General features: G+C 42.8%; 2 protein-coding genes across 18 annotated transcripts in view; one reads left to right on the top strand and one right to left on the bottom strand.

Moving 5' to 3' along the window:
• Nucleotides 1-11739, top strand: part of LOC137843363 (transcription factor HES-5-like) — a 30628-nt gene extending 18889 nt beyond the window's left edge. For 7 of the 17 annotated variants that reach the window (XM_068658527.1, XM_068658526.1, XM_068658525.1 and 4 more), the window contains 8 exons: nucleotides 142-322; nucleotides 445-2150; nucleotides 2472-2566; nucleotides 3314-3411; nucleotides 3954-4066; nucleotides 4924-4997; nucleotides 6410-6567; nucleotides 10227-11739. In XM_068658527.1, the coding sequence (XP_068514628.1) occupies nucleotides 142-322; nucleotides 445-686 (423 nt within the window). In that variant the 3' untranslated portion in view covers nucleotides 687-2150; nucleotides 2472-2566; nucleotides 3314-3411; ... (2 more) ...; nucleotides 6410-6567; nucleotides 10227-11739. Of the gene's footprint in view, nucleotides 1-141; nucleotides 323-444; nucleotides 2229-2471; nucleotides 2567-2750; nucleotides 3251-3313; nucleotides 3412-3953; nucleotides 4067-4923; nucleotides 4998-5220; nucleotides 5536-6409; nucleotides 6568-10226 lie in introns of all 17 variants that reach the window. The other 10 variants (XM_068658521.1, XM_068658524.1, XM_068658523.1 and 7 more) reach the window with 10 other exon arrangements.
• MMEL1 (membrane metalloendopeptidase like 1) overlaps nucleotides 7344-12828 on the bottom strand; it is a 29156-nt gene continuing 23671 nt past the window's right edge. Inside the window, exons 21-23 of the mRNA XM_068658493.1 lie at nucleotides 11022-11117; nucleotides 10686-10762; nucleotides 7344-10300 (exon numbers count right to left, since the gene is read on the bottom strand). Coding sequence (XP_068514594.1) covers nucleotides 10201-10300; nucleotides 10686-10762; nucleotides 11022-11117 — 273 coding nt within the window. The 3' untranslated portion in view covers nucleotides 7344-10200. The remainder of the gene's footprint in view (nucleotides 10301-10685; nucleotides 10763-11021; nucleotides 11118-12828) is intronic.

The following is a 12828-nucleotide window of genomic DNA, read 5'->3' as shown; positions in this document are numbered from 1 at the left end:
TGCAGAGAGGCAGCTCGGAGCCACGCTCTCAGCTGTTCTCATAGCAAGTTACAGCAGCTGAGAAACTGTCCCACGTTATTTGGGAACAGTGTGAGGTGGCAGAGATCTAACCGTGGGTCTCTTTTCCTTTGCTTTTTACAGCTCAGGAAGCCGGTGGTGGAGAAAATGCGCCGGGACCGGATTAACAGCAGCATCGAGCAGCTGAAGCTGCTCCTGGAGAAGGAGTTCCAGAGGCACCAGCCCAACTCCAAGCTGGAGAAAGCCGACATCCTGGAGATGACTGTCAGCTACCTGAAACAGCAGAGCCAGCTGCAGCTGAAGAGTGAGTATCGAGTTTACTTCAGTCTCCAGCTTACTATAAAGCTGTTACAGTTTTATGAATCTCTACCCATGAACAACTGCTCTAAACTTCTATTTCTTTCTCCTCCCTCTTTTTTCTTCTAGCTGTAGCATCCTTCCATAAAAGCTCTCAGTTTGACTTCAGAGAGGGCTACTCTAGGTGTCTGCAAGAAGCTTTCCATTTCCTCTCTCTTCATAAAGTCCGAACTGAGACACAGACCAAGCTCTTAAGTCACTTCCAGAAGAGCCAGGCAGCAGCTCCAGAGGTTGCCTTTTCCCCCAGCAAGCCCAGCGCCCTGAAGCAAGCATCTCCAAAGGACACTGGTACTCTCTGGAGGCCCTGGTAGTCAGGGGAGTCCTCGCTCCACGGACCTTTGCCTTTAGAGTCCAGAGGAAGGATCTGACTGCATCTGGTAGTCCAGCTCTGATCCTCTCTCCTGTAGGGAATACGATTTCCCCCTGTGTTTTATTTATGTGTGAAAAGAATGGCAGACTTCTGACTTTCATGGGAGCCTTTGGCAGAAGTTGAGGCATTCTGCTGAATATTGAAGCTGTGGGCACTGGTGGCACAGCACCCAGCGTTGCCTGGTCGGGGGGCAATGTCTTCAGACTGGAGGAGGGTGTTTTGTAGATGTCACAGTTGTGACGGACGAGAATTGCTGTAGGAGAGATTTCTCTGATATGACCTGTACGAGCCATCGGCTTTGCTCTGGCTTGACTAGCAGCGCCTGTTTGCTCAGTCATCCTGGAGGATAAACGTCCCACCCTTCTGTTCACCCACACTTGGTTAAATGTCATTTCCCCCTGCTTGCTTATAACTTGTCCTGCATCACAGGTGGCTTTGTTCTGCCTTGGATTTTTCTCTATTGACCCTCTGATAGTCCTAGTGTATGAAGTGTGATGGATGAACAGGAGGTAGGAAACTATGTGGAATATTTCTACTGTTCTGCTGCTTTTTTCGATTTAGGAAAAGAGTGTGTTACTGCTTTATGTTAAAGAAAAGTGGTAGATAAGAAGCTTGATTGGTCAATGTTATACATTTTGGGTGTAAGCTGTGCTTTTTCTATCATTTTCATTATAATAATGATTGCTGTCTGTATTAAGTGGTGTAATTCATGATGGATGGTGTTTCTCCCACTCTTGGGACAGCCCTATGGCATGTGTGCATACCGTGTATGCGTCTCTGGGTTTGTAGAGAGCAATAAAATGCATCTGTGTGCAACTTCTGCTGGGTCCTGTCTCTGTGGGGTACACAGCCACTTGGCCCCCTGAAAATACCACGTCAGCCTTCCAAATAAGCTTTCTGTGAAGTGAAAGGAGCTTATGTTCTTGTCTGCTATCTATATTCTCATGACTCCATCACCTTTACACCTTGAACCCCCTGAGGTAAGCAGGAGCCGCTCACACATCCCAGCTGAATTGTACAGAGCTCCTCCTCAGGCACTGTGCCTCCCAGCCACCCAAAACCTCCTCACCTGGGTGGAAAAGCCTTACACCTGCCCACTGGGTGGCCCTACAGGCAGCAGCTGGGATCCAAGTCCTCCTTTCACCTGATTTTTTTCACCTGGCATTGAGAGGAAGCAGCCTGGATCACTGCAGTACTGGGCACCCTCTAATGCCTTCCTGCCACTTCTCTGAGAGTTCAAAGCACGCTTTTGTTGTGCTTTGTCATTTTTGTTTTGCCACCAGCTTGCTTCCTTGGGTTGCAGTGATGCTGCTGGTAATGCTTGGTGGAGGTTTGGGAGCTGTAAAAGGCAGGCCCTGGATTCAGGTGGGAGGACAGTGAGGGGAGCAGATCCCTCCCCTCATTGGTAAGCAGCTCTGGAGGAGGCACGGGGTCGTTGGGGTTTCTTCTTTCCTAATAGTTGTGACAACAGCCTGACCTTTGGGTAAGCTCATATTTAGGTGCAAAGCACTAAAAGCAGGTAAAACAGATGTGGTAATTCTGCTGCTTGCATGCGAACACAGGGGATGTTTTGGCTAGAAATCCCTCATCGAGTTGTGTTAGCCAACAATTTTATCAAGCTAAAGCCCTTGAAGAGTTTGTAAGAATTTTAATTTTTAGCCACCAGAGGGCACAGCTACCATAAAACCACCTTCCCGTGGCTGTGTTTCACTTTGTTTCATTTCAGTCATCAGGTGTCGGCCAGTGCTGGAAAATCCCTTCTACCTCCCAGTTTCTCTCCATATGATGCTGTGACTGCTTATATGTGGACAGACGAATGGGGTAAGGTGTAAAGCACATTTAGAGAGTGTATTTTTTCCAACAATGCTTCTGATTACACTGAAGGGTTTTGCTTAGAAGATGCCCATGCAAAATGTGTATGACTTACTGAATACATCATAAAAAATCCATAGAAACACTCATTGGGTGAACATTTTTTTTTTTCCTGACTTTTTCTCTGAATTAGTTCTTCGGCAGCTGGCTTACGCTTCATGGGGTTGGATGTTTTCCACCAAAACCACGTGGCTGACTGTAAAACCTGCTAGTGGTTTATTCCTGCTTGTTCTGCGATGCACGTTTATGAAGGGTTATGTCCGTCCCTTAGTTAAAAGCTCTCGTGAACAAACTTTCAAACCAAAACTCCAAATGGCAAGTCAGAGAACTGCCTGAAGAAGAGCCGAGTAGCACTGGGTCAGCCTCCTCCCCTGGAGGAGGGATTTGTCACAGCCTTCAGGCAGCAATTGTGGCTTTGTTTTTGAGAGCCGTGTAAAGAGCCGTGTCCTCCAGCCCAGTCATTGGCGACCAGCAGCTGGGGACGACTGATGCACGACAGGAATTTCCTGCGCTTCCTCTTCCCTCTTGTCCGCAGCACCTTATTTCCCAGGCACGTACAGAGAACTCCTGTTGGGAATCAGCTGAAGTGCAAACCGTGCCGCAGAAGCAGTGTGGGTGGCATCTACAGCAGGCGTGCGTTTTACGTACTGGAGTTTGAAAAATCTTGCTCGTGTTTAATCTTTTGGTCTGTTTTAGGAGTTGGAGCCTGCTCTGTCGCCAGGTGGCAGCATGGGAGCAGGAAAGGGTTCCCTCCCCCTCCTGGAAAACATCAGAAGGGAATCTGCTTTTCCTGGGTGTGTAGCAGAGCCTCTGTGATGCTTAAGTACCTATGAATGTAAAACAAAATCAGCTCTGCAGCAAAACACCTCTGTGAACAGAATTTTCCACTAGGATGAAGTATTTTCTGCAGGAGCTTCCGATTTCTGCCCCGTTACCTGCATTTGTTTGCTCTTGTGGTTGAGGCTGTGTAGGGTTGGGGGTAAGGGGTGGTGGAAGGGCTGGGCTGGGGGCTGTTCACCCACGTCTCTAAGGACAGACACAAACAGCTCTTACACCGAACATAGCCTGGAAGCAGCCATAAATAACAGAAGCAGTACAGTGTGTGAGTGCCTGATGGGCTTTATTGGTTTTGGTAGGGCACAATGTGTGGGGGAAAATGTGTCCGAAAGCTCTGCAGGTTATGAGCATGCATCTTGTTACTTCCTGGCATGCATAAGCCCTGTTTCAGTAGTGAAAGCTCTGGGTTGTTGGGCATTCCTTTAAAAAATATTATAAACTTTCATTTTGGGACAGCTTCATTCTTAACTAATGTGAAATGCATTATTTACTCGTGCAGGTAACAGGAAAAAGATGGTCACACACAGGGCTCCCCAGGTGACTACGTTCCTTTGAAAATACCTGAGAAGTCATCACAGCTCTACGACTGCTGAGGAAAGCATGAAACCTCAGGTAGGAGCACCATGAGTTACTTGGTCAGGTCTCTGCGTGCTGGCTCCTTGCTCTTGCTGGCTCGCACTCTGCTGCTGATATTCTGTAAAACTGTTGTGTGAACGATACTTTTTTTTTTTCCCAACCTTGTCTCGAGACTGCCAGCCAGACACTACCTCAGTCGTGTGTTCAGACTTATCTGCCTAAAACACTGTGGTATGCCAGGCTTCAGATTAGGAGTTGTTGTAACTGCTGCAGCAATGCTCTCCAAATTTAGAGGGGAAGAATAGCAGCTTGTTGGACTTAGCAGCAGCTTTCTAAACAAGGAAGGCTATCTGCAGTTCCTCTTAGATGCTTACTCACACATGAATTAAAGTGAAACTGTTTGCATTTGCTTCCTGAGACCTGAGAGGTGGGAATGGGACAGTCAAAAAAATTCAACAAGTCACTGCTGCTTTTCCTATGGAAAAAAGCAAGTTTTCTTAGGTTAAACAAGGTTCTGAGTTTGGGAGGCAGAACAATAAGTTTCTAAGTATCAGCGTTAAATTTTTGCAAATGTCCATGAGAGAAGGGGGTGTACCTTACAAATGAACTTTTTTTTCCCCTTGGAAAGATGTCCTTTCACTATCCATTTTTGTTTTGAAAAACCTTGGCTGAGGTCTGGCTTACACTACAAAAAGCTTCTTCCTTCTAGATTCTCTATCTCTTTCTAAAGATGTAACTCCAAATAGTAAACTTGTTTTAGTTATGCCCATTTTGCCTCACAAAATTATAAACCCTTTTGATTTACTGTGTTGGCCATGGACTTCCCAAATACTCATAAGAGGCGGGTGTGGGCACCGTGGTTTGAGATGATCTGGGGTGTTATTGCTCTGCAGGTGGGACTTCTTGAACACACCATTCCCAGAGAAGATGCTGTTGCTGCAGTCTCAGTGGGGTGTGCTGCACACAGGTAAGTAAAGGAAACACTTTTTTCTTTTACAGTGACTGCCGGGGCCCTGGGGAAATGAAATAAGAGCCAAATTTGCTATCTGTAAGAACATCTCAGCGGCAGAAAATAAATGAAATAAAGGTTCCTGTACCAAGAGGTGCAGAAGTTCCTTGTATCTGTCTAAATACCTGTGTGTAGGAGCTATATGTAATTTTATGAAGGCTTTTTTATTTCCTCCCTCCAGGCTGCTGCGTGGCTGGGGTCCTAGCTTTTTGTGCTCTTCTCAGTTTTGGAAAAACTCAAACCCTCAGTCTGCCAAGTGCCAGAGCCCTCTCACAATTTGTGTAGTGCCCTGGGGCAGCTGGGCTAGCACCAAACCCACCCGTGGGGACCCCCCTGGTGATGGGGTGCACCTAGGACAGAACGATGCCTGCGTGCAGCCAAGTTGCTCCATGATCCACTAAGCACCAAAGTCCGACAAGGCTCCAGAAAGGCAACCTGCTGCAGAGCAGCAACTTACTCGGAGCTCGTGTCTCTTCTTGTGTCATCAAGGTCGCTGGTAGCTATCATGATGTAGGGGCTGTGACTGCGGAGGGGATTTATGACCGCAATAGGGGTGAAATAAGAGGGCACGTGTGGGACTGTGATGGGTGGTTGTAGCTTATGCACTTGGGCTGTGCTGGCAAAGACAGAAAGCAACAGATGGAGAGATTCTTCTGCAGGTGGGAGGCATAATAAACTTAGAAGAGAAAAATAAAGTAACTTCCATGTGCTGTAATAATAACTTGGAATAAAACCTCCCAGGCACATTTTAATTATCCCTTTAGCAGTTGCATGTGCCAGAACTTCTAATGGCACATCTCCAGAGCTTAATGATTTTGCAGGGTAATTAAATTGTCAGCCGTGTGAACCTCCTCCACCTGACCTCTGCACAGTTGTGTGCTGGTTCCCTTGCTTGGCATATACATACTGTTGTCACTTGCCTGAGTTTCCCAGCAGTAGGCAGCGACTGCCTAGCAGTCGGGTATCACAGTCCCTCTGCTAAGACTCCAGTGAATGAATATAAAATAATTCTCTAGGCCAGAACTGCCATGTGAATGTAGTAATCCAGGACAACAGCTTGTGCTTTCAGACAAGGATTAGATGCAAATCTGACCAGCCCCAGGACCATTTCAAGTAACTAAATAGTACTTAAGTTAATACCACTGTAATATTTGTAGCATACTTATAGCTCTTATAAACAGTTTTAACTGGACTATAGCACTGTATTACCAGTCACAACTTTGGCAGACTCTTCTTTTGTAACTGTGTGGTTATGCTCTTGTGCATAATTCTGAATTGTCTCATGAGTAAAGGACCTTTCCAGCAGGTTGGGAATGCGCTGGGATATATAACCTGCTCCCCAGCCATCATTACTCTTGTGTTTCTTGCAGTGAAGTCAAGAGCTCACCAGATAATGGAAAAAGAGCATGGAAAAATGAAGCAAAAACGAAGCCACAAGGACTTTCTGTTCTCCATACTGCTTACTTGTGGTAAACTTGCCTTCATGCATTAGTAGTCCTGTATGTTTGCTGCATCACTACAAACACGAGTACGTATGATATGCATCAAGATACCGTGCCAGATTCTATCCTTAAGTTTGTGATACTGTTCGTGTTGGCAATTAACAGAATGTGTTGGTTTCTGTATGTGTTGGTTTTGTTTATTTCCATATATCCTCTTGGATTTTACATCAAAAGCTTTTCAAGTTCTTCATCAAATTTGCTTCTCCTTACTGTCCCTTAAGTATTCCAATTGTATGTTATCCAGAGGTACAGTTACTAGAGACTTAGCAGACAAATTACTGCTCAGTGTAGTATATAAAATGTCTCTCTCCTTATAATAACCCTAGAATAAAAACATTTTCATGATGATAAGTAAACTACTGAAAGCTGTTATGAAATCTGTATTTGCCAGATTAATCTAGACCTAACTGTTATTGTTCAGCTCTGAGCAAAGCTGACAAAAGGAACATAATGTTCAGAGCATAGCAGGATTCCCTTTAGAGCCCCAGGGAGAGCTCCTTTCTCTCAGAACAAACTGGGAAAATGGGTGTCTATTACTGTGGTATGTGGGGGGAAATTGAAGGCGTCTCAAGGCCAGGATGCTTTTCTTGGAGAGTCCTGATGCACCGTGAACACCAGACTCTTAAAGGTACACGAGGACAGAGGAAAGAAATGCACTTTGGCTGGCTTAGCTTACTGGAAGAGCCATGTGAAGGTGTTAGATAAACAAGGGAAACATTTTCATTGCCTGAATAAGAAATTCAGCTTTACTATGCACATGCAGCATGGCATGGAAAGTCATAGTAAATGAAGATAGACAAAATGCAGATAAATACAGTTTATTTTGCCTGCCACCATACACATATAATCAAGTTACAAAAGCTGATTTGTCAGAGCACTTGACTATCTTGTGACCAGTCATTTAATGCTAAAATAAATTAAACTTCTTCAAATAGGAAACAGTAGTCAAATGATCTATCAGTAAGGATCAGTTTTAGATGTGATAATGGTTAACCTCACTTAATGCCCAGGACAAAGCTTGGACAGCATTTCATTCTACGGGTTTTAGGTCATGTTGGTAGCTACATAGATAACACCTCAGAAACAATAAAGTTTCTACCCTATTACATGTATAATCCAATCCAGAAGCAAATGCAAACCTAGTCTCTATGACAGTTTTAACAAGATATGGGCCAAGAACATTTGGATCGTTCAAGAGCAAAACTACTTTGTTGCAGTGGATAAAAACCAAAATGGAACATTACTAGGCTTGCTTTCAACATCTAGTTGCAAGCACCTTAAAGCACTGTTGTTATGCAGAACTTAGTCTTAATTCTCACTAGTTTGTTGGTGTGTTGGCCTCTTACCTCCCTTATGATGGCCAGCGTAAAATGATGTAATATGCAGGAAGCCTTTTAGGGCACTAGAATCCCAGTGGTCTCCTGCTACTTCTGCAGTCTCGCAGCATGGTTCTAGTTCTGGATGGAGTCAGAAGCCAGTCAGTTTGAACCAAAACTTCATTAATGTCTAAGCTATCCATTTGTGTCTGTTACTTTCTAGCTTTAACTTGCATCCCCTCTGCTAAAGGACACCAAGCCACATGTAAGACGGGGGGCAAATAAACGTTACTGGGCAGAAATCAGAAGCTCCTGCAGAAAATACTTCACCCTACTGGAAAAATTCTGCTCACAGAGGTGTTTTGCTGCAGATCTGATCCCACTTTTCCTAGGTAGAGGAATACATGCCTGGTTCTGTAAAGGTTTCCTTTGAGAGCTTTTGAGCCATTTAAGTGAGCTTAATCCCGGTGTAGAATAACAATTTTGTTTGTTCTGGAAAGGGCTCAAGTGCAATTCTCCCCAGTTAATAGACACAGCTTTAACATAAAACCAAATGCAATTTAGGCTGCGTTTCCTTGAAGAGGCCTGTGTATGTAGTCATCTGAGGTGCAGCACAGAAACGAATCAGATGTGAAACAATTTTCCTCTATTAGCTGAGGTGAAAGCCAAATTCTGTGCTTTGTGTAAGACTCGTTTGCAGTAGGCAACTTTACTGGTGAGTGCTGAACAGTCTGTTCTTAATCTTTTTGAAGAGAGATTAAAGGAATAAACCTGCAACTCAACCCTATGTAAGTACTTATTCTCTCTTCTATACTTAACTCAGACTTTGAAGGGCACAGATGAGTGGTTAATCCCTGAGGTAGCACTGATTCTCTGACAAAGTAATCTTCCAAGATTACTTTGAAGATAGAAGTAAGATGCTGTTGAACTATATATTCCCAGCTACAGTAAAAGCTGCAATTTATCTGCAACTTGATTTCACTGTAGCAGATAAAACGAACAAAGTTTAGAGGGCTTCATTCAGTGATCTATCCAGCTCTTGTTGTCAAATAGGCCAGAATACTTCAGTGGGTCATCTCTGTTGGGCAAAGCTTTTCCTCTTAAGTGATTTTTGCTTCATTCCCTGTTGTGTAGGCGATCAAACCTCTTGTTAGTGGTGTGCAAACAAAATAAGTGAAGCAAATGAACAGTGTGATTTGGCACTTCATGAGCTAAGTACTTGTAGTTACTATCTCGCTTTCCAGCGATTCCTGTTCTAGAAAGAAAAAGCATTTGCTGGAAGAATATTTAAAATTCACTATTAAGTGTTGGCAGTTTAAAATAGTATCATCATATTAGAAAAGTTACTTAAAAAGCCACCCTAATGTTTCTATAGCAAAATCCTTGCTAAATTGGCTACTGTGGTTTTGTTTTAATTAAAATTTAACATTTGTCATATTTTCAAGTGTAAATACTGAAAAATAGACTATGGCAAAATGATCAGGCTTGGGATTAAGAACTACTTAATTGTTTCCATTCAATTATTTGCCCAAAATAATTTTATACACTTCTACAAGAATAAGCATCTTTTAAAATATATCTTTGAAGGAAGAGACCCTGTAGTTTTATCCATAACAATAGAATTTTTACTCCTAAAATTGATCTTTCTACCTAGTAATACCTCACTTTAAGGTCATGATACAGTTGCTCTTTGGAGCAGAAGAACTCAAACAGGAGAGTGCAGTTCTGCATTAAGTCAGCAGCTGACAGGCATTTTAACATACAGCTCATTTTGTAACATATCAAGACAAATAGCAATCTCTTACATCAAAGCAGTAATCAAAGTGCAAATAGACAGATAATATGAGAATTTCAACTAGCTGTATCCTGAACCTGGGAAGAATGCACCAGAAATGGTATCGGAATACTAGAAAACAGTTCAGTGAAACACCTCAAACAGGTTTGCTGAATCTCAGAAGGCGCAGTTGTAAGACATATTAAAAGTATTGTTCCTTTCTGAAAAATAGATCTGTAGTTGCTTGTTGGTTTGTCTTTTATTTTTAAGAATTAGTCTTTGTAACCCTGATGTGGTATCTTAGTAACAGTCAGGATGTCGTTTCAAACAGTCATGTCTGTTCTGGAGCATACTGTGGCTTTCAGCACAGCCCCTCAGTCACTGAGATTCTTTCGCACTTCCCAGTGGAACCATGAGAGCTTGAGTGCTGTAGTTTCCTTGATTCAAACTACAGTAGCTGCACCATTGGCCTTGGCTGTGACTGAACGGGAAAACATCAGGCACGTCATTGGCAAAAACTGTTCACTGTGTCACCAGAGTATCTGTCATTCTTGCCAGTGTTCCTTTGGTTACCAAACTCTGCATTTTTCTGCAGGATGCATGGATGTGCCTTTTTTACAGTGGAACACCTCTGAGAAGGCTTCGAAGTTCTGCAAAGATCCCATCACCCTGAACAAAGAGAAGGAACTTATTTATGTGGATGCACTGCATGGAGACCACTGCTCTGGAAAACAGAAAGCTATGTCCATGAGGTGATTTACAGTCAGATAACCCAGTTCCAGTCTCAGAGCATGAGGCGCCAGCTCTGCAAGAACACAGCTCATGCAGCTAATTAAGAGCTACAACAAGTATTCTGTGTAAGTTGGCAAACTCACCAGGCTAAGTAAAGGAATGTACTCTTCAGCAGTGTCCTACTGTGGCAGGATTTCCAAAAGTTAGCCTATGTTTATCTTGTCTGTCAGCAGCCAGCTACTAGCAATGAGCCGCTCTCTCCTTTTGTGCTGTATTGGTGCAAAGCATTGAACCAAGCAATGCTATCGGTAAATAAACCCACCTGTACTTCAGAGGGCTGTGAACATCTGTCTTTATTGACTGGCTGGCATATTCTGGTCTGTAGGAACCACACCAAACCTAGACAAGGAAAATTTATCATTAGTGGGTCAGCATTAAAGGGAATTCAATTCCGATACCTTCTCCCTGTTTTTCAAAGTTTTTTTTTCTAAGAGACATCCCATTTGTTACAATATAGTTGGGAATATGTTTTATAGAGGAAGCAGAATAGATACAACAACTTTCCAAGCAGAACTCAACACTGATTTTCTCTCTAAACTCTAGACTAACCCGATTTATACTTTCACGTAGCATGTAGTGGGTATTCAAGGGTTATTACCTGGGCAAAGTTGAGGAAGAAAAGCTGTTTGTGGGACAGATTTAGTCCAGGCAACTTCGGTTCCTTCCCTTCCCGTTCCAGCCATTTTAAATAAGCCTACAAATTATCACAGATTCAATTCAGAGAATGGCTTATTCAAACATGAGTATTTTGAATGTTACTTTGGGGCTAGAGATTTCAGTCACACTGTATGTGAACCCAGCACGTCTGCCATTCTGTATTTTCCTAATTTTCATCTTTCTGATACAAAGAGAATGATTAATTTTATGGGGGAAAAAAAAAAGTCATAAGCATTCTGTTGACTTCTCTATACAAATACACCAAGATAATTTGCACTCAGGTTCTGAAGCAATCTTTGAACTGAAAGCTGTTTGTGAAAAAGGGAAAAACACCGTACTTTCACAGGGAAAGAAGAGTTTCAAATTAGTAGCTGTTACTGGCCAGAAGCTGTGTGTGTTCTTTAGGGAGATGCCTGGAGCTGTCTTTGAGTTTCTTCAGCAAGGTGGTGTACACTGTTTTACTGCTCTGACGGACTATTGGTTTGCTGCTGCATCTCAGGAACCAAGCCTGACCACGTGTGACAGCTGGTGACAGATGTTAGATCAATAAAGCAACTCAGACCAAATGCCTGTGACTGCAGTTTGAAGTAAAATCACCAGCTTTCGTCTGACTTCTTTCTGTTGGAATTTTTGTATCTGGAAATAAAGTGTTAAGTCTTTTTCACGCTTCTGTACTGATGATTTCTGTGTCTTCAGGTAACTGCTTATAAAATATCAGGTAATAATCTTGCTCAATGTTAAATCCATTACCTCTTATTGTTACACATTAATTGGCCAATTTTCTTTTTTTAGCTATATTGACATAATGGAGACAAGTTAATGTGTCCTCATGCTGGTTAATTTCAAAGGCTCTATTACCTTATCCCTGTAGATGCTGAGGTAGTTCCAAAGCACACAAAATGTAAAAAGTAGAGCTGAGGGTAAAAATACATTCAATACCACAGAGCCTCTGAAGATCTGTGTGCAGGACGTTATGTTGTACCACACCACTCTTCCACGTTTGTAATACCTTTCAGAACCAAGTACATATTCACTTTAATGAAGTAATTAATTCTAATGGCGTTCCTCAAGAGTCACAGTTGTCGGTTTAGATTTCTAAAAACTCAGAATATTCTTCCATAAACACCCTTAACTACCACCATATTCAAAACACCGGAGAGGAGAAGTTTTCCCATGATATCCATTAAGATCTGTCTTAGAAAAGAACGTTCCATGCTCACACCCGAGCTCCACGTGGAAAGAGCCTTTGTGCCAATAAATGCCGTGTTCCTATTCGTGACAACGGTTTGTGAATCTGGAAGATGGTTCATCAGCATTCCCTGATGCTAGACACTGTCTTCCCCCCATGTAGCAGGAGAAATAGGATGATTATGCAATGGTGTTTTTAACAGATAATACCATGCTGAACAACATTGGTTTTCAGCCGCAGCATGGAAGTCGTGCCCTGACATACCAGTTGCATTCCTCTTATTTTCAAATTCCTCTGATTTTCAAAGTAACTGACTGACCAAAACAACCTTTTTACCTTGGAAATAGGCAGGTAGTTCTGAGACTAAATATTCTTGTATTTTTATTCTACTTACTAGCAGAATAAATAGCAGCAAGGTAGAAGAAACTTCTGTCCGTTATCTTCCTAAAGCTATTAAAACAAAGCAAGCAACAAAAGGAGCTAGAATTTTAGAGACGTACTTCGGTAGATGTGCTCTGTATCCCTCTCGGGAAGGAGAGGGTACATCTAAGTATTCTTT

This window comes from Anas acuta, chromosome 22 (genome assembly GCF_963932015.1).
Source record: "Anas acuta chromosome 22, bAnaAcu1.1, whole genome shotgun sequence".
Taxonomy (NCBI): Eukaryota; Metazoa; Chordata; class Aves; order Anseriformes; family Anatidae; genus Anas; species Anas acuta.
This window is presented reverse-complemented; position numbering and strand designations above follow the sequence as displayed.